Consider the following 25608-nt stretch of genomic DNA (forward strand, 5'->3'; position numbering starts at 1 on the left):
GCAGACCTGTGTGGTGGTAATTCAAGATCAATTGCCCAAATTAACGATCCTATCATAACATCCCCTCCATATACTTATCAAGCTTTGTCTTAAAGCCAGGAAAGTCTTTTGCCCCCACTACTTCCCTCGGAAGGCTATTCCAGAACTTCACTCCCCTAATGGTCAGAAACCTTCGTCTAATTTCAAGTCTAAACTTCCTAATATCCAGTTTATACCCATTCGTCCTCGTGCCTACATTAGTACTAAACTTAAATAATTCCTCTCCCTCCCTAACGTTAACCCCCTTGATATATTTATATAGGGCGAGCATATCCCCCCTCAGCCTTCTTTTGGCCAGGCTAAACAAGCCAAGCTCTTTGAGTCTCCTTTCATAAGGCAGTTTTTCCATTCCTCGGATCATCCTCGTAGCCCGTCTCTGAACCTGTTCCAGTTTGAATTCATCCTTCTTGAACATGGGACACCAGAACTGCACACAGTATTCCAGATGGGGTCTCACCAACGCCGTATACAACGGTACTAACACATCCTTATCCTTGCAGGAAATACCCCGCCTGATGCATCCCAAAATCGCATTTGCTTTTTTAACAGCCGTATCACATTGGCGACTCATAGTCATCCTGCTATCAACCAGTACCCCAAGGTCCTTCTCTTCCTCCGTCGCTTCCAACTGATGCGCCCCCAACGTATATCCAAAATTCTTATTATTAATTCCTAAATGCATGACCTTGCACTTTTCACTATTGTATTTCATCCTATTTCTATTACTCCAGTTTACAAGGTGGTTCAGATCTTCCTGAATAGTATCCCTGTCCTTCTCCATGTTAGCAATACCCCCCAGCTTCGTGTCATCCGCAAACTTTATTAGCACATTCCCGCTCTTTGTGCCAAGGTCAGTAATAAAAAGGTTAAATAAGATCGGTCCCAAAACCGATCCTTGAGGGACTCCACTAGTAACCTCCTTCCAGTCCGACAGTTCACCTTTCAATACGACCCTCTGGAGTCTCCCCTTTAACCAGTTCCTTATCCACCTTACAACTTTCATATTCACTCCCAGCTTTTCCAATTTAACCAACAGCTCCGTGTGCGGAACCGTGTCGAACGCCTTACTGAAATCTAGGTAAATTATATCTACCGCATTTCCTTTATCTAAGTAATCCGTCACCTTCTCAAAGAAGGAGATCAGATTGGTTTGGCACGATCTACCTTTAGTAAATCCGTGTTGCAATTCGTCACAATTACCATTGACCTCTATGTCCTTAACTACTTTCTCCCTTAAAATTTTTTCCAAGACCTTACATACTACAGATGTCAAGCTAACAGGCCTATAATTACCCGGATCACTCTTATTCCCTTTCTTAAAAATAGGAACTACATTAGCAATCCTCCAGTCATACGGCACAAGCCCCGAGTTTATCGATTGCTTAAAAATTCTCGCTAACGGGCTCGCAATTTCACGCGCCAGTTCCTTTAATATCCTCGGGTGGAGATTGTCCGGGCCCTCCGACTTCGTCCCATCGAGCTGTTCAAGTACGGCCTCTACCTCAGTTGCAGTAATATCCACTTCCATATCCACATTCCCGTTTATCATCCCTCCATCATCGCAAGGTTCCTCACTAGTCTTATTAAAAACTGAGGCAAAGTACTTGTTTAGATGTTGGGCCATGCCTAGGTTATCCTTAACCTCCATTCCATCCACAGTGTATAGCGGCCCCACTTCTTCTTTCTTTGTTTTCTTCTTATTTATGTGGCTGTAGAACCTTTTACTATTGGTTTTGATTCCCTTTGCAAGTTCCAGTTCAATGTGGCTTTTAGCCTTCCTCACTTTATCCCTACATGTTCTGACCTCAGCAAGGTAGCTTTCTTTACTGATCCTGCCTTCCTTCCACTCCCTGTAAGCTTTCTGCTTTTGTCTAATCCCCTCTCTGAGTTGCTTGCTCATCCAGTTTGGCCTACAACTCCTGCCCATGGTTCTTTTTCCCTTTCTCGGGATGCAGGCTTCCGACAGTCTCCGCAGCTGTGACTTAAAGTAATTCCAGGCCTCCTCCACATTTAAATCCACTAATTCCTCCGTCCAGTCCACTTCCCTAACTAATTTCCTTAACTCTTTAAAATTAGCCCTCGAGAAGTCAAAAACCCTAATCGCAGATCTACATTTGTTTATCCTTCCATCTAGTTTGAACTGAATCAGCTCATGATCACTCGAACCAAGGTTGTCCCCTACCACCATTTCTTCTACGAGGTCCTCACTGCTCTCCAACACCAAGTCTAAAATGGCATCCCCTCTCGTAGGTGCTTCAACTACTTGATGAAGAAATCCATCCGCTATCACATTGTCGCCGTCATTGGCTTTATTGCTGAGCACTTTTTGCCAAATCATGCCTCTTTTATTTAGAAATCTAATGGAATGGACTGAGCCATGACTTGAAAACTTTGGCCAATATGTTTATCTCACATTAATCACTACAATCTCTTGTCTTAAATTCGATACCGAACTCCTAGTACATTGTGGTGACGTGCTATCTGTTTTATTTGTGCAACAGGAGGCCTGTAGTGCAGCGTTACACGATGTATTTAAGCAAAATAGGCTTATGTGAAATGTCAGCATTCACAAGAATCATAGAATATCAGGGTTGGAAGGGACCTCAGGAGGTCATCTAGTCCAACCCCCTGCTCAAAGCAGGACCAATCCCCAACTAAATCAATGTTGCTCAGGGATGCAAGAGTGAAATCAGGCATCGCACAATTAGCAGCTTAGCTAAGAACTAGGATAATATATTAAGTTTGGGTGCACATATTCTGCTTTCTACATCAAAACTTGGATGTACTATACCTCTGGCTCACAGCAGGATGGCAGCAATGCTACAGGCTTCTTCATAACTGCACTTCCTATTGCTATAGTAACCCTAGTGGTTTAGGAATTCTGCTGCCAAGTGTTAATCACATTGCAGTTGTTGCTGTCCTAGCTCTGTTAGATCGCTCCGTGATGGACGTGCTGCTGTATGAGTAAATCGTAACTAGGATTATTTTTTCTGCCATGCTCTTGTTCCATTCCACTTCTTCAGGTGAAGCTGTTGCTACTGGAAAGGGGGATGTAAATATCAAATATAGCTTGTTTGCATTGTGCTGATGTATGATTAATGACCATTCCAGGATTTACAGCCCATGTACGCTCACGTGGGATGTGGGAGACCCAGGTTCAAGTCCCTGTTCCAAAGTAGGTAGAGCAGGGATTTGAAGGAGGGATTTCCCACATCCCAAGTGATTGCCCTAACTATCAGGCTATCAAGCACGACTTCTTCTTTTCTTTTTTTTTTTTTCATGTAAAAATTTGAAAGGTCTTATTTTCATTCTGCACTGGAACAAAAAACAATTTTCAAAACCTTGAATTTTTTTTTGTGTGATATGGAATTGTTGTTTTCCGGCCAGCCCTAGAAACATTCTTTTGAAAGTACTGTTAGCGTGGGTTTAGGCATTCTAGCTGCACAAAACACCCCCAGTAGAAAGTAGTCATTTTAAGTGGATTTCTAAACGTATGCTTGCCCTTTCTCACTGTTGGTGGTTCCAAGAGGAAGTGATGCAATTTTAGACATGCAATACTTCAGTGGAAATAATCCATCAATTCTGAAAAATGTCAAGTGATATCCCTCAGTTCGTTACTTGACTAGAACTATTTTAATGGAGGAAATGGAAATCTTCACTCATTTTGGAAGGCATGAGCTAAAATGTTGAGTTATAATACTGAAGATTAATTAAAATAAAGAGACTGGATGATAAATGACTATATGTGAACTCTGCCAAAATTTCATGTGTGCAGATAGGCAGATATCTGCGTCTCTATTTACCCATATGTATAATTAGGGAGATGAAGTGTGAAGAGTGATCAAATAGCATATGGAGTAAATAACTTGGATGAATGGCTAAAGGTATAAAATTATACAACAATAAGGTCACACGGTTTTACATTGAAAATATAGAAACCAGATTATTTGAAGAGTTATATGTTGGTCCCCTGAAACTTGTGCACACACTGCCGGGATAAATTTAGGAGGCACTCTTGAAAATGTGGTCTTTATTACTGTGTAGCAGAATGGCAGACTCTTTTATCTTTATTATATTGGAGCTTAATTGCAGATTTGGGGATGCAGGGCTCTTCTGCTGAGTCATCTTATCAGGTGAGACCTGCAGTGTAACCATTGCTGAGTCATACTAACAGGTAGATTCTGCTAGCTCCAATCAGGGTATGAGAGGGGCTGGGTTCTCTTTCTCAGGAGCTGAGGGAATTAAGGCCTGGGACAGAAGTCATGCATTGAAAAACCTTATGTTTGGCCAAGCTTGGGGAAGAAAACTTAGGCTGAAGTCTAAGTTGTTAAGTTACCGAGAAAGCCAAAGCTCCTTAAAGGGTTCATACTGTGTGTGTGTGTGTGTGTGTGTGTGTGTGTGTGTGTGTATATCTCTTCAGAGAAGTGCAGGAACTCTGCTTGCCTGCATATATTGCTTGGGGGGTTAGACTAGATGACCTTTGCAGTCCCTTCTAACCCTATGGTTGTATGATCTAGCATCTTTTATCAAGAGATCCCCAAATCCTCAGCAAGCTCTACACAACTAACAAACCTTTTGTCATCTAGCACTTTATGGTCACCTCAGGGACAGCTTGTGCTCCAAAGGACAGCGTAGCCCATGGACTGCCCTTGAGTATAGAGCCAGGGAGACCACAATGAATGGGAGTTTGAAGCGGGACTGTGCTTTCCTTGGGGTGGAGGGTCACCTCCCTGCCCTTTACTCAGGACTGGGGCTAACTGCTACAATTTAGTCTTCTGTTAATTTAGTCTAATTATAGGATATGCACATACGCCTCAGCACACCCCACAGATTGTTGCCTGATATACAAGGGGTTTTCCATATTTCTTTCATTTAGGGGTCTGTTCTGCCATCACTACATTTATGTGACTCCCATTAGTTATTCAATCACATGGTGCGATGGGGCACTTCTCCCTTAATGCTTACACTAATTGCTAATGTTAATGCGAAGAGGAACTGCATGTGAACACTGAAGGGGTATTTTTGCTTTCCAAGGTAAATCAGTTGTACTAAGCTGATAGTCAGTTCAGTCTTTCTGATGCCCAGGAAAAGATTACAGCAAAACATGTTCCATACCAGTTACCTGACATAGTGGATAGTGCTCTGCAGTTTGCCATGTGGAGAACAAGGGTGGAGATTTCCAAAAGCACTTGGCTGTGGTATCACTCTTTCCTTTTGAAGTAAGTAGTGAACTTCCCTTTACATCAATGGGAGCAGAGTTAGGCTAATGCTGAGTGCTTGTGAACATCCCCTGCTAAACATGGTCTGTTGTGTATGGACACTCTCACTTAAGTTGTATACAACACCCTGTTCTTTTGGAGGTATTCTCTGGGATCCCACTAGGGCCTTTTCCTCTAGCAAAGAAGGCTCCCTCCAGATCCTCATCCCCTCAATATTGTTTCAGCAATGGGGTTGTTAGAGAGGTGTGAGGCACCTGTCCTCCTTCCTCAGATGGCTCCAATGTTTAATTTGCGACCTGTACCTGTTGCAGCAGTTTGCACTGCTAACTTGGCTATGGACCCACTTTTATTCTAAATAACATTTACCCTTTTTCTTCCTTTTGGCACCCCTGTTCCTCTTTTCTTACCTTCAACAATGGGGAAATATAACAAACTGAAAACAAGGTAGTGAGTGAACCTACTTTCTACCAGCTCTTGAATAAAGCAGATACTTTAATGATCTCTGCTTTCTAATTCACAGAAATGAACTGTGAATGAGCAGAGAAGCAGCAGACTTCCACATATATGCTAATATGACATGATCCAACACACTGCTCTTGTGCTAATTATTAAAAAAAAAAATCAGACACCCATAATCCATTGGTATCTAATTTAAATTGTTGGCAGATACAGAGCAGACTGTATGTCCCCCTGAAAGTGCTTTATCTGAATTATCTATGGGTAGTTTGAATCCATGGATAATTAAATGCACTGTACATAATTAATTAATTTATAATTAAAATTTTATTAGCATTGCTGCATTCAACAATTTGTTGAAGTCACCAGCAGGTGGCTCCTTAATCCTTCTAATACTGCATTACGTTAGCAACATTTGATAAAAATTGATCTTCACTGTAGTTTCAGCTACTAATTTGATGTACATTTATGACAAATGTTCTTTTGCTGTAACTCTTGCACCTTCTGTCCATCTCCATTAATCAAAAATGCGTACAATCTGCATGTACTGATCTGACTTTGTGTTTTTCATGGCAAATTCTCTTGCATGTGTCTAATAAGGACTACTTTATCCTGCATTTCTGAATTAAAGCAGAACAAAGTAAATACTAAGTGGATTTTGTTGGGTATAATGGGTGATAACCACCGTGGTTCTGCTGCTCCACGGTTCTGTTCTCAACATTTTGTCTTAGAGCTATTTCATTTACTCTCCAGATTGCTTTGGTTCATGTTTGGAAGGAACGATATAACTTCAGCTGTAAGAAACTTATGCTAAAATTTTCAAACTTGGGTGCCTATAAATTAAACACTTAATGCCACACCTGGGCACCCAAATAAACGGCCCAATTTTCAGTCGCTGAGTATGTACAGCTCCTCCAAGCTCAAAGATTCCAGCCTTAATTTAAAATGAAAGAATAAAGTTATGTTTCTGCAGAAATTGATGGGTCACTGAAAATCAGCTCAGTCGAGCCCCATATCACTGTATTTTCTACAGTTGCTGTATTGGCAGCACAAGCCTAGATAAAGCACTTGTGAGGTCAAACTGATGAAAATCAGAAATGAATATTTGGTCCCAAATGTGTGAGGTTGACTAGGACAAGTAACAAGTAGAACAAGACTTCAGTAAGAATGTGGAAAACATAAAATCGAGTTACTTTAATAGATATTGGTTTTATAGATAATATATTTTGACTTGCTATAGAGACAGTGTAATAATAAAATCCTCTAACAGATTGACTTTTATTACATTTTAACTTTAGGAGATAAAACAAGATAAATCTGCTCCCTTCCTTTGAAATGATATTGTACGTTTAATTTATTTGATACTTGGCAATATACATCCTTTCATGAATATAACCTTCTCACAGGTTTTCCTTTTAGGCAGGCTTCATTGCACCATGCATAAGAGTTTACACCTTCTGACGGTTGGAATAAAAGTCTGATCAGTATTTCAATCACAGTTGGGAAATACTTCACAGCAGCGAAACGTTTAATGAAATGGGCTTTTTACCAACATTTTAGGGTAACTTCTTATTGATCTTTTTCAGATTTCAGAAAGCCCCAACACAAATGAAAGAACTGATTTATCTTTATGGAATTTACCAAAGCCGGAGACAATCAATACCTTTTGTTACTCAATCTTCCAGTAGTGATGCTGTTTGAAATAGAATGCAGTATGTTTCAACACAAGGAGCACTATTGTGTCCCTATGTGGCTTTGTGTTTGAACTAAGGTGTGTGTGTGTGTGTATACACACTACTTTCTCCTAGCTACTTCTTTTCCAACCCTTCAGTCTGATCAGTACTGTACCAGTAGCCCTTTCTCATCTGTGGCTCCTTGTATGATGCCTTTTCTGTGTGTTGCTGCTGCCCTGGGAAAGATATCAAGTGAGGGGTGTCTGTTCTAGTGATTAATCTGATTGTTGCCCTTTTCAGTGTTGTTGCAATGCCAGTTATATTTTTTGCCTCAGAGCTGTGGCTTACAAACCGCCTACAGTTTTATACCTCCATGCCTGAGAGGTTTATGTCTTATAGCTTTTTCCCTTGCTGCTATCATGTCTAGGCTGCCTTCACTAACCTTTTATTTTGTCAGATAAATTGGACTATTATTTCTCCCGTGGAAAACTTTGTATAAGGTATGGTTTGCTGAAGCGCTACTCATGAACTGAGTCCCAGCTCAGCCGGCATAAACTGACAGTTCTGTTGACTTTAGTCAGGCGCAGGGTATGGAAAATAGTTATAAGCAAAATACTCCAATGTATGTTGGTTTTATGGGAAGCAGTGGCGCAAGAACCGGTGTGTGTGTGTGTGTGTGTGTGTGTGTGTGTGGCAGTGGGACGTGGCTGGTCCACTTTTTGCTGGGGCAGACTGCAGCCCCTTCCCCATCTTTTCCTTCTGAGGCCCCACCCCTGGCCAGGCCAGCATCGAGCCCGGCTGGGGAGAGGAACTCAGGCAGTTGTGAGAGCCGTACGCGCAGACTCTCCACCTGCCCATGGTGCAGTGGGGGTGGGTGGGGTCTGAGAACAGCCCCTGGTCTGCTCTGCACTGGCTCACCACAGCAGCCCACGTGGCTCTAACCCCAACCTGGCTCCAGATGCGGGGCAGGGCCTCGGAGTCACAGCCGGGTCATGGTAAGAGCTGCGTGGGCAGCTGTGGGGCCGGAGACATGGAGGGTGGAGACATGGGTCGGGGGTTGCTCTTGGTGGGTTCCCCACACCATGGAGGGGTAGAGGGTCCATTGTGGCTCCCCTGCAGCTGCCTGTGCAGCTCTTACCAGCTCCAAGCCCTTCCCAGTCAGAGCCAGGTCGGGGAGAGCTGTTTGTGGAGCCTGGGTTCCTCCACCTGCCCTGGGTGGGGGGCCCAAGGGGCAGGGACACAGGCAGGGGACTGCTTTCGGCCTTCCCCACCCTGGGGGGGCGGGCTCCCCAGCTCCACTCCAGTTTGGCTGGGGGCGGGGTCTCTGGCGGAACAGGGAGGGTGGGGATGGGCCCTTGGGGGAAGAGGAGGCCTCAGGGGGGTGGGACCCCTGGTTCCCCACTTATGAGAAGGATCCAGCACCCTTGATGTGAAGAATCAGATTCATTTTAGGCACTGCTGGGACACCATTCAATATCAGATGGAAGTCCTGTCTCTATACTCTGAATCAGATCACTGTGCTATATGACTTCTCTGTGAGAACACGCGTGCTTATTTTTTGACACTCACAGCTTCCTTTAGTAATTTTACTGTTAAATATTTATGTTTTTCAGTAAAAGCAATGAAATTTCAGTGTTTTCCCACTAAGGTCATTTCCTCTAAATTACATTAAAAGTGACAGTTTTTTTAATACCTTGAGTCCCATTTTTGTCAGAGCTGGTTTGTATCTTGCAACAGAGCCCTTCCAAAAATAATTATACGAAAAAGGGATTTGGATTTTTGCATCTGAAACAAATTAAAGTCTCATTTTTCCCCAATGTTGTTCTCTTGTTTAAGGTGTCTCCTGTGAAATGACTGCCATCAGTTCAATTACGGATAGAAAGTTTCCTAATGGTCATTAAATGCTCTCTAGAGTTTAATTTAGTTACCAAAACTCTTTTGTTTGTTGAAGTGATTGGTAATCAAGAGTTCTAGGTTACTTCACCTTCATCATTAGACACCATAAATCCATATTTAGTAAATCTCATGGTTTAGTAATGGTTACATGGATCATATAATATGAAAAATAACTATCGCAATGTTTCCTATAATTCAGTTACAATTATAAGTACACAATCTTTATTTTTGTTTGGCTAACTATAAATAAGTATCTTTGTCAATACAAATGCCTTCTATGCCAGTCTGACTAGGGTAACAGTTGCTGTTGCTTGCAAAATTTATAACTGAAACTATCTGTTCTTGAGACCTGTGAATCTACACACAAGGAAAAATGTAACGAGGTGAACTACTATGTGTCGGACAGTGAGATTCAGAGAGCTGTGAATATAAATGCCACATGAATGCTGCAATATACTGAAGTATTTTATGTCAAGAATTATACTGTCCATATACTCTTGCAGTGATCAGATACGTTACCTGTGCATATATGTGCTGTGATCAGATACTAGTCTATCATGCAGAGGAAGAAACCTTTGGTGGGAACAAATAAGCTTCCCTCCTCATGTATTGTGAATGTGTGTGGCGAACAGACGACAGGCAAACAGAGGGAGTTTGCCTGGTAGTTCACTTGGGGGGAGTTCTCACAGAATATTTTTGCCTTTCAGGCTTCTGTGAGCAGTAAATACAACATCTGAAGAGGCTCTTAGAAGGAAGACAATATGGGTAGTGAGCAATTAGCTGTTGTGACCTGTACGGGTTGTGCCATGTTTGTCTTTCTCCCAGAGAACAGAAGCGACTTTGACTCTACAAAGTGCAAACTGGTCTCCATATTGGAAGACGAGGTTAAAGGACTAGAGACCCAAGTATCAATCCTGTGTTGCATCAGAGAAAATAAAGATTTTCTGGATAGAAGTCAGCGTTTGGTACTGCAGGCACAGTGTGCTGAAGAATCAGAGAGGGCAGTGCAGAACAGGAAGAAAATTGGCAGTATGTGACTTCCAGAAGAACAAAGAGGAGAACCCATGTACCCCCAATGCAGATAGATGTAAGAAACCGTTTTCAGGCTCTCTGCAGAGATACTATGTCAGAGAATGGTTTGGAAGAGTCATCTGAGGGAAGAGATCAGAAGGAGACCCCATCAACCAGAAAGTATGGGATGCATTGTCCTAGGGTTGGAGGTTCCATGACCACCACTCCCAAGAGGAGGAGAAGGATTGCTAGGAAGAGATGGAATCCACCTAACGAAGAGAGGAAAGAGCATCTTTGCAGGCAGGCTTGCTAACCTAGTGAGGAGGGCTTTAAACTAGGTTTGCTGGGGGATGATGACCTAAGCCCTGAGGTAAGTGGGGAAGTGGGATATTGGGAGGAAACACAAGGAGGAGAGTGCAACAGGGAAGGCCTCCTGATTCATACTGAGAAAGTAGGGTAATTGACTAGTTATCTTAGGTGCATGTGCACAAATGGAAGAAGTCTGGGAAGCAAGCAGGAAGAATTGGAATTCCTGGCACAATCAAGAAACTATGATGTGATTGAAATAACAGAGACTAGGTGGGGTAACTCACATGACTGGCATACTGTCATGGATGGGTATAAACTGTTCAGGAAGGACAGGCAAGGGAGAAAAAGTGGAGGAGTTGCACTGTATATAAGAGAGCAACATGATTGCTTAGAGCTCCAGTATGAAACTGGAGAAAAGCCTGTTGAGAGTCTTTGGGTTAAGTTTAGAGGTGAGAGCAACAAGGGTGCTGTCGTGGTGGGCATCTGCTTTAGACTACCAGACCAGGAGGATGAGGTAGACGAGGCTTTCTTTGGACAACTAACAGAAGTTTCCAGATCACAGGCCCTGGTTCTTATGGGGACTTCAATCCCCCTGACATCTGCTGGGAGAGCAATACAGCAGTGCACAGACAATCCAGGAAGTTTTTGGAGTGTGTTGGGGACAACTTCCTGGTGCAAGTGCTGGAGGACCCAACTAGAGGCCATGCTACTCTTGACCTGCTGCTCACAAACGGGGAAGAATTGGCAGGGGAAGTAGAAGTGGGTGGCAACCTGGGCAGCAGTGACCACAAGATGGTTGAGGTCAGGATCCTGACAAAAGGAAAAAAGGAGAGCAGCAGAATATGGACCCTGGACTTCATAAAAGCAGACTTGGACTTTCTTAGGGTATTGGTGGGCAGGATTCCTTGGGAGGTTAATATGAGGGGGAAAGGAGTCCAGTAGAGCTGGCTGTATTTTAAAGAAGCCTTATTGAGGGTGCAGGAACAAACCATCCTGATGTGCAGAAAGAATAGCAAATATGGCAGGTTACCAGCTTTCCTTAATGGAGAAATCTTTGGTGAGCTTAAACACAAAAAGGAAGCTTACAAGAAGCAGAAACTTGGGGCTGGTCTACACTAGGGGGGGTATCGATCTAAGATACACAACTTCAGCTACGTGAATAGCGTCACTGAAGTCAAAGTATCTTAGATCGATTTACCTCGGGTCCTCACAGCGCGGGATCAACGTCCGTGGCTCCCCGTGTCAACTCCGCTATCGCTGCTCACTCTGGTGGAGTTCTGGAGTCGACGGGAGCACATTAAGGGATCGATATATTGCGTCTAGATGAGACGCGATATATCGATCCCCTAAAAATCGATTGCTACCTGCTGATATGGCGGGTAGTCTGGACATACCCTTGGACAGATGACTAGGAAGGAGTATAAATATAATGCTTGAACATGCAAGTTGTAATCAGGAATGCCAAAGAACAATTGGAGTTGCAGCTAGCAAAGGATGCAAAGGGTAACAAGAAGGGTTTCTAGGGTTAGCAACAAGAAGATGGTTAGGGAAAGTGTGGGACCCTTACTGAATGGGGGAGGCAACCTAGTGACAGATGATGTGGAAAAAGCTGAAGTACTCAATGCTTTTTTTGCCTTGGTCTTCACAGACAAGGTCAGCTCCCAGGTGGTTGTACTGGGCAGCACAATATGGGGAAGAGGTGAGCAGCTGTCATTGGTGAAAGAATAGGTTAAGGACTATTTAGAAAAGCTGGACAAGTCCCTGGGGCTGAAGGAGTTGGCTGATGTGATTTCAGAGTCATTGGCCATTATCTCTGAAAACTCATGGCGATCGGGGAAGGTCCCGGACAATTGGAAAAAGGCAAATATAGTGCTCATCCCTTAAAAAAAAGGGAAGAAGGAGAATCCAGGGAACAACAGCCTCACCTTAGTCCCTGGAAAAATCATGGAGCAGGTCCTCAAGGAATCCATTTTGAAGCACTTGGAAGAGAAGAAGGTGATTAGAAACAGTCAACATGGATTCACCAAGGGCAAGTCATGCCTGACCAGCCTGATTGCCTTCTATGATGAGATAACTGGTTTTGTGGATATTGGAAAAGCAGTGGACGTGATATACCTTGACTTCAGCAAAGCTTTTGATACAGTCTCCCACAGTATTCTTGCCAGCAAGTTAAAGAAGTATGGATTGGAAGAATGGTGGATAGAAAGCTAATAAGATCGTTGGGTTCAATGGGTAGTGATCAACATCTCAATGTCTAATTGGCAGCCTATATCAAGCACAGTGCCCCAGGGGTTGGTCCTGGGGCTGGTTTTGTTCAACATCTTCATTAATGATCTGGATGATGGGATGGATTGCACCTTCAGCAAGTTCGTGGATGACACTAAACTGAGGGGAAAGGTAGATATGCTGGAGGGTAGGGATAGGGGTCCAGAGTGACCTAGACAAATTGGAGTATTGGGATAAAAGAAATCTGTTGAGGTTCAACAAGGACAAATGCAGAGTCCTGAAATGAGGGTGGAAGAATCCCATGCACTGCTGCAGGCTGAGGACTGGCTGGCTAAGCAGGAGTTCTGCAGAAAAGGATCTGGGGATTACAGTGGATGAGAAGCTGGATATGAGTCAACAGTGTGCCCTTGTTGCCAAGAAGACTAACAGCATTTTGGGCTGTATAAGTAGGAGCATTGCCAGCAGATCAAGGGATGTGATCATTCCCCTCTATTTGACATTGGTGAGGCCTCATCTGGAGTACTGTGTCCAGTTTTGGGCCCCACGCTACAAGAAGGATGTGGAAAAATTGGAAAGAGTCCAGCCGAGGGAAATGGAAATGATTAGGGGTCTAGAGCACATGACTTATGAGGAGAGGCTGAGGGAACTGGGATTGTTTAGTCTGCAGAAGAGAAGAGTGAAGGGGGAATTTGATAGTAATCTTAAACTAGCTGAAGGGGGGTTCCAAAGAGGATGGATCTAGGCTGTTCTCAGTGGTGACAGATGATGGAACAAGGAGCAATGGTCTAAAGTTGCAGTGGGGAAGGTCTAGGTTGGATATTAGGAAAAACTGTTTCACTTAGGAGGGTGGTGAAGCACTGGAATGGGTTACCTAGTGAGGTGGTGGCATCTCCATCCTTAGAGGTTTTTAAGGCCTGGCTTGACAAAGTCCTGGCTGGGATGATTTAATTGGGGTTGGTCCTGATTTGAGCAGAGGGTTGGGCTAGATGACCTCCTGAGGTCCCTTCCAACCCTAATCTTCTATGATTCTATGATTGTTTCCTTTCTGGAGAAAAGGATTCTGAATCCATAATCTCTCCTGGCGATTCTGTCACTGGGAAAGGGAGATCTTATTTGTTTTTTGTCTCAATTTTAAAGGATTCCTCCTGGCCTACACCCTTTCTCATGAGAAATGTGAAGATCATGGAATAAGGAAGAAATTGGGCCCTGACTATGTCCATAAGTAAGGGTTCTGGATATGTTCATAATTAAAACACATGGTTTCATTTCCAAGCCCATCATATATTATCTTATGTTTTTGTTCCTGTAATTCGAAGCTAGAATTCCTTTTTCAAAATGATGACTACAGCTAACCAGACAGCTGTGTAGCAGAGAGCCATTTGTGGTGACTCCTGTGCAAGAAATATACACCCAACAATAGGCAGCTTTATTTGACTACACGTTGCATCTCAAATAAATATTCCTGATTGAAGGAAACAGAAACACAGAAGAAAATTTTGTTTTATATAATGCTTTTCATACTCAAGGTAATTCAAAGATCATTCAAATGGTGACATGGAAAAACCTTCTTTCATCAAGTGATTTCCCTTGGGGCATTAAATCCTCCACAGTGGTGAACGTATTGGTTGTCAGAACATTGTTTTAAGGCAATTTGAAAGCCATAAGGGAGTTTCAAATCTGGGATGAAACTTGTTTTGACCTTGGACAGTTGTGCCTTCTTTTTGGCGTACTCAGACTTTGGTTCTTGGCTTTATTTTAAACCTAGAGCAACTGGCCTGTTGAAGATCTACTTCTTGAAGTTGAGAAAATGGGCATAAGGTGATTTATCATCCCCAAGGGGAAGTGGAATGAAATGTGGACATTTCAAGGGCACCATACACTCTTACCTCTTAGATTCCTGGATTTTAAGGCCAGTAGGGACCACTAGATCTCCTAGTTGAACCTAATATAAAATGCAAGCCATCTAATTTCACCCAGTGGCCCCTGATTGAGCTCAGTATTTGAAAAGTGGAACTTATTTAAAAGAAAGTAGGATATGATTCCACAGGAGTTTAAAGAGAAGAAATAAAAAAGCACACAGCAGACTGGTGAGAATCAGCTGTCAAAAAATACAGTACCTTGAACACCATGTGGAGCATCATTTGCAGACCACTCTTGCCTGGGTATTTCCCAGCAATGTTAGAGGCAGACAGGTTGAAGAGGTTGGCTCCTGTTTCTGTGCAGAGGGCATGCACCAGCATTTTTTTTCCTACTCCTGTGGGCCCAGCTAGCAACAGGGCTTTCACCAAAGGAGCCTTCTCATGTACTGCTTGAGAACCTATAAAAAGTAATAAGGCACTATTATTGCTTTCATTTAAGTCTGCCATAAATGTAATGGTGAATGATTCTTCAGTTTTTCTTCCTGATAAATATTTCATAATGTGAACTCTTCATCTCGCTAACGTAGAGCAAGTGGTGTAGAATTCACTTTACAGCTGTAGAATATGTTAGCTTTTGTTCGTGGCAGGAAAACCAGTAGTACTGAACTTATTTTAATTGTGACTTTCAGCAAAATTCTTTTCAGGTCCAGGGCGATCGTTTCACTTTGCTTAATATTGGATATGGGCTGTAATGGGCTAAGGAGCATTGAAATGAAAATGAGACACATAGTTACATGCACATGACAAGCCTGACACTATGCACAGTACACATCTGCCTTCAATTACACCTAACTGTTAACTGACTGCCTGTTGGCTGTCAGGCAGATGTATGGTTGTAGGTATACCTGTGGTCTAATTTAAGAGGAGACAAACATTATACCTCAGAGTTGCTCCCCACGTCATAATTGGAAAGGGGAGGAAATTCCTGTCATATGTCAAAATAGCAGAATCCATTATCTGCTCCAAAAATGACACTTTCCAACTTCCATAAGAAAACAAACTAATTGGAGTACTTTCCTGATCAGCGTTCTTCTGTAATTTAAAACCAGATGTCATCCGTCTTTCTTTTGCCCCTTTCTTCCCTCACTACTGTCTTTTTGGAAATTTCTCTCTTTATATATTTCTGCTTTTAGTAAGTGTGGGAAAGTCTGATCCCTTGATTGTAGGAATGGAATGTAGCTGACTGAGCTGGGCAATGACAGCACCCGGGAGTGGGATTGCTGTGAGTGTTGTCAAGTCATTCTCCAGCAAGGAAAGATATAGCCCTATCTAGAACTCTGCTACTTCATTTATGAGTAGAGGCATGGCATATACTCATTTATTGGCTAATCTACTTTCTGTTCTCTGCTTTTTTTGTTGAGACAGTGCAGATGTTGGGTTCCTCCTCTTCACTTGCTCTGACAGGGAGGATGATGACTAACCACCATCCAAGATTTCACTGCTCTTTACGGCTCTCTCCTTTGCTTCTCCAGTTTAAGCTCTTCTGATCTGAAAGAAATGAGGTTGCCTGTTCTACCTTGACAGTTGGATGAGTGAGTATTGTTGAAGCCTGGGCTTGGAAAGCCCAATGAGGAGGGTGTCTGCACTGTCTTAGCAGAGCCACAGAAAGCAATTTAACAGGGAAAGGGCAATGTCACATGCTTTTTTGTGGCTCTGGCTGTGACTGCACAGATTGGGTTTTGTATCGTGGCATCCTATGAAAAGCTACCCTACAGAGGGAGAAGGAGAGACAGAAGCCTGACTGAAAATAGGGAGCCTGAGGTCATGAAAAGGCAGGGCCAAGCGCCTCTGACTCTTTCACGATTCCAATGTCAAAGGCTGGTAGCCACCCCAGACACTTCTTTGAGGAGATTCTCTACTGAGGGTGAGCTTCTTTCCCTTCTAAGCAAGCTGAGCAGCTGTTTTCTGCTGCACTTCTGGACATTATTTCAGCCACTGCTTTGCTCCACTGACTGATTGGAGATTTCCTCAGTGAGAGAAGGAAAAAGTGTTTAATGCTCCTGCGAGAAAGTGCTGCTGCAAGATATTCAGGTGAGATTTCGTTGAGAGCCAGATGGCGCAAGATGCGATGGTACAGAGGTTATCTTCCTCTGCATTGCTCACTGCTCTTAGTGAGGGAGGGATTGGAGAAAGGAGGTGTAGAGAGCTGGAAAATGCTGAATGGTAGTTGCCATCATGCCTGTCAGTGGGAAGGCAGGACCCAGCATCTGTGCTGTCATGGACAAAGCCACAAAAATATTATTTAATATATTATGGTCAGCATCTCTCATAATAGAATTTGGACAGTAAACTTAACTGCAAACATATACATTGTCTCTCCCTTGATGATCCAATAAAGTCAGTACATTTTACATGCCACATAAAAACATGCCCTTGTCTTGATATAGTGATTACCACTCCAAAGGAACTTGAGCAGTTATGCCTCTCATCATGGGCTGAGGGTTTGCAAACTTTCTGTCTGCCAGCTAATTGGTAAGGGAAAAAGTCCAGAAGGTGAGAGCCCTTTGCGAGAGCTTTGCCAGTTCTGGAAAAGTTCTATTCCAAGTACCAAGAGCAAGAGAAACTCCGACTCCTACAACCACCACAAAAGAGGGGACAGTTTAGCTAATAATGCTATTCAAAGTGAAAACAAACCCATCCATCAATATGTTAATGACTTAAAGTAGCCAAATAAATTACAATGAAGTATTAAGATGAATGCCACCATAAGCCTTTATTCCAGCACCATGAACCATCTAGTGAAGTTACCAACCTCTCAAGTTATATGGATATTTTTGGTTATTTCATACCAATTTACTGCTATTATACACTGATTATAATGGAGCAATAGAACCCCCCTCTAGAGAAATGTAACTTCCATTAAAAAGTCTCCTTTCTACTGCTTAAAATTTTCTCAGATTCCTTTTCGGCTGAAATTTTCTCTATCAGGTGAATATTTTTGGGAAAGCTTTTTCTCGCACACGCCCACGCACACATGCTCATGCTCGCTCGCTCTCTCTCATACAATGATTAACTAGTTCTGAGGCCAGTTAAGTAAAATGTCATCCAAAGGTAAAATAATTGCTGAGACTTTTTGGCTTCAGACAATATATATTTTTTAACATACATTTGCTATTGCAAATGCAGAATATATTTGTTTTACTGGTTGAGGGTATTTTTCCTTTCTCACAGTTTCTCTTCATTTAATGGGAGGAGGTTTATGGGTCCCTCTTACCTTGGCGGGAGCAGGCTTTGGGCTTGATTATCCTAAAAAATTAGGTTAAAACATGACCTTGCAGTGTAGACAGGGATGTCATGTTTATCTTTGTCATCAGCTGGTTCTAGCAGAGTTAACCAATGACCAGCTGACATGGTCTTAAAATGAAGGTCCCTGTCTACGCTGACTGCAAAGTTCCATTTAACATAATGTTAGAACTACTTCTTGGGGAGTCAAGTTAACTAATACAACCTAACTTGCTACTGGAGGACAAGCCCTTTGAGGGAAAGCTCTCGCTCCCTCTTTTCCAAATTCCCATTGTTGTAGGATGGGAAGAGTTTTCTGAATGACGCAGCTTTCTCCCCTTGGTGCAGTGGGCCCACTCTATATGCCTGTGCAGAGGGGGCTGGCACCATGGAATACACACAGTGTGTTTCAGTGTGTACAGAGAGAGCAGCCTGAGTGCAAGGATTGCATTTGTCCCTGGTCTTTGTTAAAGGCACACAAAAGGCAGGGGTGGGGGAAGAGAAGGCTCCCTGCTCCCCTCCATCCCAACACCAAAACCAGAGCCAGAGTGGCAGAGAATGAGGCTGTTGCTGTTGGTCCTGCTTTGAGCAGGAGGTTGGACTAGATGACCTCCTGAGGTCTCTTCCAACCCTGATATTCTATGATTCTACATAGAACTGAGTTGGTTGGCCAAGGATTTGCCTGTCCTCTGACAGAGGTCTCCCAAAAGTGAAAACATTATGAAAGGAAATTATAAATAGCACGTGCTATTTAAGTAGTACTTTATGTAGTAAGTGTCTGATTGGCCTACAGTCCGCCTGTCAGTATAGAGAAAAATATTGGGCCAGACATTGTTTAAACTAAGTCTTGTTTCATATTAATAGTGGCTGGCATTTAAAACTACAAGGACATTTAAAAGTGCTCTCTTTCAGCTATCTGGAATCTACTCAGACTAATTCCTTAACTGCTCACCTTGCTTGGTGCCAAGTAACATTAGCCAGCTTGTAAAAGGTAAATTGCAACCTTAACCCTTCCCTTAACTTGATTGATTTTAAATACTGGAGCTTGTTTTAGCTATTATCTTTCCCATGTGATTTTCTTTATGTGCTGCCATTCACAAACTCTTAAAATGCAAACAGAGCTGGCAAAGAAATGCAATACCTGACAATAGCATGTTCATGTTCTTTTATACACTATTAAAATGATATGGCCTTCACTCAGAACGCTTAATTGAAAAACAATTATACTGCAAAATGCTTTAGACTACAATCAATCAAGCACTGTCAAAGCTAGTAAAAATGTACGTTACTGGCAGGAAGCAAACCATCATATTCTGCCCTTTAGTAATTTTTGCTGTGCTCTTACCTAATGGCAATATTCCATACAGTGCTATTAGCTGTCTGACATCTGTGAGAGAGGGCATTGGCTCTATATCTACCTGACGAAGTGTAGTCCCCAGATAGCTGTACTCGCCTGCAGGAGGAAGCATGGGCTTAATAAATGTGACACTGTATTGTTATAAAATGCATAATTCAAATAATGAAAAACTACTACGGAATACAAATTTTGCATGCTCTGAGCAAACCCAGTTCTGTCATGGGAAAGGACTCCGGTAGGGAATGTTGCTATATGGAATACAGGCCTAGAAGGAAAATGAAGTTAAGCACGCATTCCTGTGCTGACTCTCCCTACTAAGCAGATTGTGGAGGGCATGCAGCAGAGAAATACGTCGCAAATAACCTTTCAAAGAAACTTTGTGGTTCATAAAAGAATCATTACTGACACCATAAATCACATCAGTAGCAGAGAATTTGGGGAGTTGAGATGTCATATTTTTGGAATCACCAATGAACCAAGATGTATCTAAGGGATTTCAAAGAGGGGAAAATATATTGTTTAAAAGGTTACTTAATTTTTTTTCTGAATGCTGCCTGCCTCCATAATTCCCACCACATCTTAGTGGGGACACTCTGCACAGCAGTCTGTGTTCAGTTCAATGTTTGTTTTTTGCATTGCCCTCCTGCAGACTGAAGCAGTCTAAAACAAGAGTCCTGCCTCATCTCGCTAGAGAGCTGTAATCACATATAGGACACAATAGGACAAAGATCCAGAAGGATGGGACACAAGTAAGAAAATTAATGCTATGTCTATGCTGGATCTGGAGGGGTATCTTCCAGCTTGAGTAGCTGCATGTTAGCTCGCGAAAAATAGCAGTGTAGCGATGGGATGGGCTAGTCGCACCAAGTACATACCTAGGGTTACAGACAAGATTGTACTCATGAAGCTAAGACTACACTGCAAGCTGGAAATGTCACCTCCAGCTCAGACATACACTAATAGTGCAGGAAAAATACATTCAAGAAGGATTCATTTCTCTAGCATAAATAACATGTTCTGTAACTAATACCATTTTGTATTTCAGTGATGATAACTTACAAATAGGAAGGAAGAACATCCAGCTTATCTGGGATAGATATAAAATTAGGTATAAAATGAGAGAGTTGAGAGATACAGTCATAGTTTGGGCAAGGAGATGGACAAGCACTGGCATAGCCTCTCCTCCCCCTTTGAGGGTAAAATTCATTTCAGGTTTTATCTTTTATTTAAGGAGAAATTAAAAGAACTGGCTAGAAATTAATCTTCAGAGATTTAATTAGAAGGCATCAAAGGGTTTAATTGCAACTGGCCATAAATCATGATGGATATTCTCTGACTAATTTAGATAAGGTCACCAAGGAAATTAGTTCAGCAATGTCGGTTTGTCATAGGGGCAGATGTTTCAGTACCTTTACTCACTGTGTGGCTTCTTGCACGGTTCTGCCCTTTGTCTTCTCGCCAAGAACCATGAGTGAGTGAGCAACCTTTCTAGGATTTCAGGATTCAGGGCTGAAGGGCACTCATTTATTTCTCTATGGGCTATAACTCTAACCTTGTAACTTTAAATGTTGCTTTTGATTTGATATCAAACCAAACATTTTAGGCCTCGCTCCTGGGAAATGCCAAGTACCATTTGCGTCACTCTAGCAGTGCAAGTGGGACTCACAGCTGCCCTAAATGGAAAGCTGAGAATTCCCTGAAAATGAGAGAATCTTCTGCTGGGGCAGGATTGGCTTTGACAGCTCTATACCTCCCTCTGCCTACTCAGAGTAGGGGCTGTGTGGGGACGTGCTGGCTATGATCACTGTATTACAGTGATCCCCCACCCAGTGTAATGGCTCCTAGGAGGTCAGTGTTGCTTTTATGTAACTTAGAGCAGCCCTGAGGCTACTCTAAGCTATGACACGAGCCAAACTGAGTCCTGGACAGCTTCAGGATCAAGGGATTACAAAGATGGCTCAAAGCCATCATTGCCCCCCTATCCAGCTCTCCAGTTGGTGTGGTAGAGGATTTAGTGCTGAGTGTTTTATTAAAGTTGTGAGAGGATGTTTGGATTTTTACAAAACTCTACCATGTTACCAGCCACTAACTATCCTATTGGCTAAGATGTTCTTTCAAAGTGTCTGTGATTGAAATGTCTGTTAGCCATAAATGACCTTGGAAAGGACAGCTGATAGTGGTTGGGCGCGTGGAATAATAACGAAAAGCTTCCATTACTACTCACAGCACTCTATGCTCTTTAATGAGTATTCAATGAATAGAATACCAATACCAGCTCATTCTCTAGAGTGGACAAGGACTCTGTTGGCAATAAATGCTGCTTTTAACAGTTTATAAAAACATGGCACTTACAGCTGATATGAGAGACTCCAGTTTTTCCTGCTGAGATATATACCATATTAATGGCCAGATGCACTGTACGGGCTAGATACCCACAACCTCTTTAATTGTGGTCCTTTAAATTAGTGGGTCCTTCCCCTGATATACTGCAGCTTGTTCCATTTTAGGGAATGGCCCAAAACAATCAAAGGGTGTATCAAGCCACTCTGCAACCTGTGAGATTGTATTTCTTCTCTGAACACTAGCCCCACTATACTCAGATCTTTCTATGCTGCTTGAGGTTTTTTATCTGTGTATGTGAGACTATATAATATTGGCTACTATTTTATTTTCTGGAAAATATTTTGGACACAATATAGGACACAATATAAAACACAAGCTCACTATGCCCTCCAGTTCCATTTTCTTGCCAATATTGCCTGCAGCTGCTTGAATGGTAATTGACATCTGACAGCTACTTGTGACAGCCTGAAATTCAGAATTTTCAAATGTGGGTACATAAAGCCAGTGCTTACCTCCATCGTTAGGCACTTCAACAGTACAAATTGTGGGTACTGAGCACCTCTGAAAATCAGGCTTCTTTTGATTTGGGTGCCTAACTTTAGACACTTGTCCCGGAATCTTATTGAAACTGTAACTGTATTTCATTTCATTCTTGACGTGGCTGGTCATAGTGATTAGTGAACCTTGGAAGGTTTGCATGTTTCATTAGCTAAAACATACAAACACTAGGATGTTCAAAGTCCAAATAGCTTTGAATTGGAAATCTGCTAGGAAAAGGTTTTCCTGAAATCTTGGTTATGTCTGGATTATAAATAACACGAGAGCAACTTCTTAAAATATTTTGGTACTTCTCTTTCTGGCACCTGGCAAATTCAGGAATGACAAAGTAATTGCATGCAAATATGTTTAAAAATGCAGAAAACAAGCCCACATTTCAAATCTTAAAAAAAGGGTTAAATTTATTCTGACTTGAGTTATTGGTCTGTTGTTTCATTCAATCTATTTCATCCATCTTGTATCAGCAGCCAAACTGCTGTAACTGAAGTTCACTATGGATGAAACGTTCTCATAATATTCAAGATATTAGCTCTGATATGCAAGACATTAAAAAATGTATACATTACCAACATAATCAGAGAGTTTCACTGTCTTGGGCTTTATTAGTAATCCTCCTTCTACTAGTTCCTTGTACAGAGAATCAATGGTCCTACCGACAAGATACATAATTTCAGAAAATTATAGAGATCTGCAAAAACAGTCAAAACTGTCTGTAACAAAACTGAATGGAACATTTACACATCTTTAGCTTTATAATATGCAATTTTTTACTGGGTGGTAAAATTGATTATCTCCTTCAATATTTAATCATTATTGACTTTTTCTGTCTCATCTATTATTTGTTCTCCTTCTCTGTTAAGTAATACTCCTACACTTTTATCTCCTTATATACCACATGATTTCTTATAGCAGTCATGACTACCTGTTTCCAGGTGATGATCACTGACTGCTGTTGTACTCATTCATTATCAATTACTGAGAAATTCTTTTAAAATCCTAATGACAGCACATATTATGCTTCTGCAATTAGTAATTAATTAATTTTCTGGAATTGATTCTGTTTTCAATGGACCAACTTCCACTCCTTTAAGAACATCACATACTTTATTATACTGGATAAACCGATGGTCCACCTAGTTTGGCATCCTCCCTGATGGGGGCCAGAGCCAAATGTTGTAGAGGCAGGTGGGAAAAAATCATGCCGTGGACAATTATGGAATAACATGCTCATTGAGGAAGTTTCTTCCTATCTCTTGTCAATTTGTGGGTGTCTTTTTGCCCTAAGAAGTGAGGATTTATATCCTTGAATTTTTTTTTCTCTCTTTTTTTTGGTATTCTGCTAAACTCTAGGCCTCCATGATATTTTGTGGGAATGAGATCTACAGATTAATTAAATTTGCTTGGAGGAAATAATTCTTTGTACATTATATAAGTATATTCCTTCCATTTTTATTGAAGGTCATAGTCTTATATTTTGAGGGTACATAAGAATGCCTAACGTGACCTTCTTTAGATCTTTCATTATTTTGTATACCTTTAACATCTCTTACTCATCTCGCCTTCCAGCTAAACAGTTCCAAACTGTTGTGTCTCATAAGGAAGTCTTTCCATGCCTCTAATAATTTCAGTTACCAGTCCTAACTGAGGCATTTCAGTACTACTAAAAGAATACAAATATTTAATAATAGGTATCAGTTGGCCAATAAAATCAATATACCTTTAATTTCATGTCTCGTGTGTTTACCAATAGACATTTCATTTAAAATTATGCCCACACAGTGCATAATTAATACATAAGCAGTAATAAGGAAAATGCAAAATTTAATGTGCCTACAACATTAATGCTGCCAGTCTGGTTCTTGTTTTCATAGCTGAATGTATAACGTGGTGATTTTTATGTTAGGTGTATATCACAAAATGTACAGCAGGTACAGCAGTGCTATCTTGTCCATGTTATAAGAGCCATAACTTCTGCATTTCCTGCCTTATTATTTTAAATGTGCAAATTTAATGATGCCTGAACTGCATCTCCTCCATGTGGAAGTGTGTTCTGCTCAGTCCCGTCTGTTGATTGAAGCCCCTCTGTTTCTCTACCGTGTAACAATACACAAAGATAGACATGAGCCCCTCTTGGCTATTTCTGAACTTTTACCCCTTTTCCTGAACAGCAAGCAGGAGCAATGCGTGAAACTTAAAGGCCAAAGAAACTATTATAACAAGCTAGCTACTACAAAGCATATAATATAGTATTAAAATAATAGTTACTAATAGCATAGTAGTATAGTAATTACATATTTTCTGAGTAAGCCTTGCCTGTTTGGTGTAGCACTCTGTCCCCCTCTAGAGGTGGATAGGTCAAATAGAGGTTGATTGTGCTTGCTACAGCCTTGGCTAAGAGGGCCGGGTGTTTTAGTTCAGGCAGTAGAGCCTCATGCATTCAGATCCAGAGGTCCCAAATTCAATCCTTGATGCTGCTGACCCACTCAGAGGCATCAGCATTACAGCTGTACAAGTATATGTTCATATATGTGTGTATAAAGTAAGTATCATTGTAAAAATGAATATGCATTTAATTGATAGACCCTGGAGCTGCTATATCAGGGTTTCTCAAACTGGGGTTGTCGTTTGTGTAGGGAAAGCCTCTGGTGGGCTGGGCTGGTTTGTTTACCTGCTGCTTCTGCAGGTCTGGCTGATCGCGGCTCCCACTAGCCGCGGTTCGCTGCTCCGGGCCAATGGGAGCTGCTGGAAGCAGTGTGGGCTGAGGGACATACTGTATGTCAGTATGAGAGGTCATCTTCCATACACTTCCATGAAATATTTCTTCAACGCTTACTTATTTGGCTTAAGAGATTTTTACATTTGAAACCCAAATAAGACACCATTCTTGATGGATTGTATTGTAGTAGTGCCCAAAGGGCCCAGTTGTGCTAAATCCTATACAAGTGAATAGGATTGGATCACAATACAAGGCACTTCTTTCCACCAGGTGCTGAGCATACTTGTCCCTACAGTGCTCTTGGCTCCTGCTCCCTTAGGAGTGCAATCTGTCCCTGTTCCACGCTGCTACTAGATAAACTGGTGCTTATTGTTACATACAATACAAACCTATGCTGAGTTATCACAAGTGAAAAATGGGCAGATTATCAGTAGATGTATCATGTGAATGTTGAAAATGCAGGTGTCAAAACATGGAATTTGCTCGAACCCCTCAAGGAAAATAAACTCTGCCCTCAGCACAGAAATATTTAACAAATTGTAAGGTGCCCTCAAGAATTTATGTTGGTCAGACAAGAAATAAGACTGATCTATGACATGTACTTGTTACATGAGAAACAAAGGCTGCTTTATTGTGTATTTCACTAGGGCTGACTACAGCCTCT

At 41.9% G+C, this 25608-nt stretch overlaps 1 protein-coding gene across 2 annotated transcripts in view; it reads right to left on the reverse strand.

The window, feature by feature from the left end:
- Positions 1 to 25608, reverse strand: part of IQCA1 (IQ motif containing with AAA domain 1) — a 160434-nt gene that overhangs the window by 13952 nt on the left and 120874 nt on the right. Inside the window, exons 13-15 of one of the 2 annotated variants that reach the window (XM_050916494.1) lie at positions 22795 to 22877; positions 19316 to 19423; positions 14947 to 15146 (exon numbers count right to left, since the gene is read on the reverse strand). In XM_050916494.1, coding sequence (XP_050772451.1) covers positions 14947 to 15146; positions 19316 to 19423; positions 22795 to 22877 — 391 coding nt within the window. The remainder of the gene's footprint in view (positions 1 to 14946; positions 15147 to 19315; positions 19424 to 22794; positions 22878 to 25608) is intronic. The other variant, XM_050916495.1, reaches the window with a different exon arrangement.

This window comes from Gopherus flavomarginatus, chromosome 10 (genome assembly GCF_025201925.1).
Source record: "Gopherus flavomarginatus isolate rGopFla2 chromosome 10, rGopFla2.mat.asm, whole genome shotgun sequence".
Taxonomy (NCBI): domain Eukaryota; kingdom Metazoa; phylum Chordata; order Testudines; family Testudinidae; genus Gopherus; species Gopherus flavomarginatus.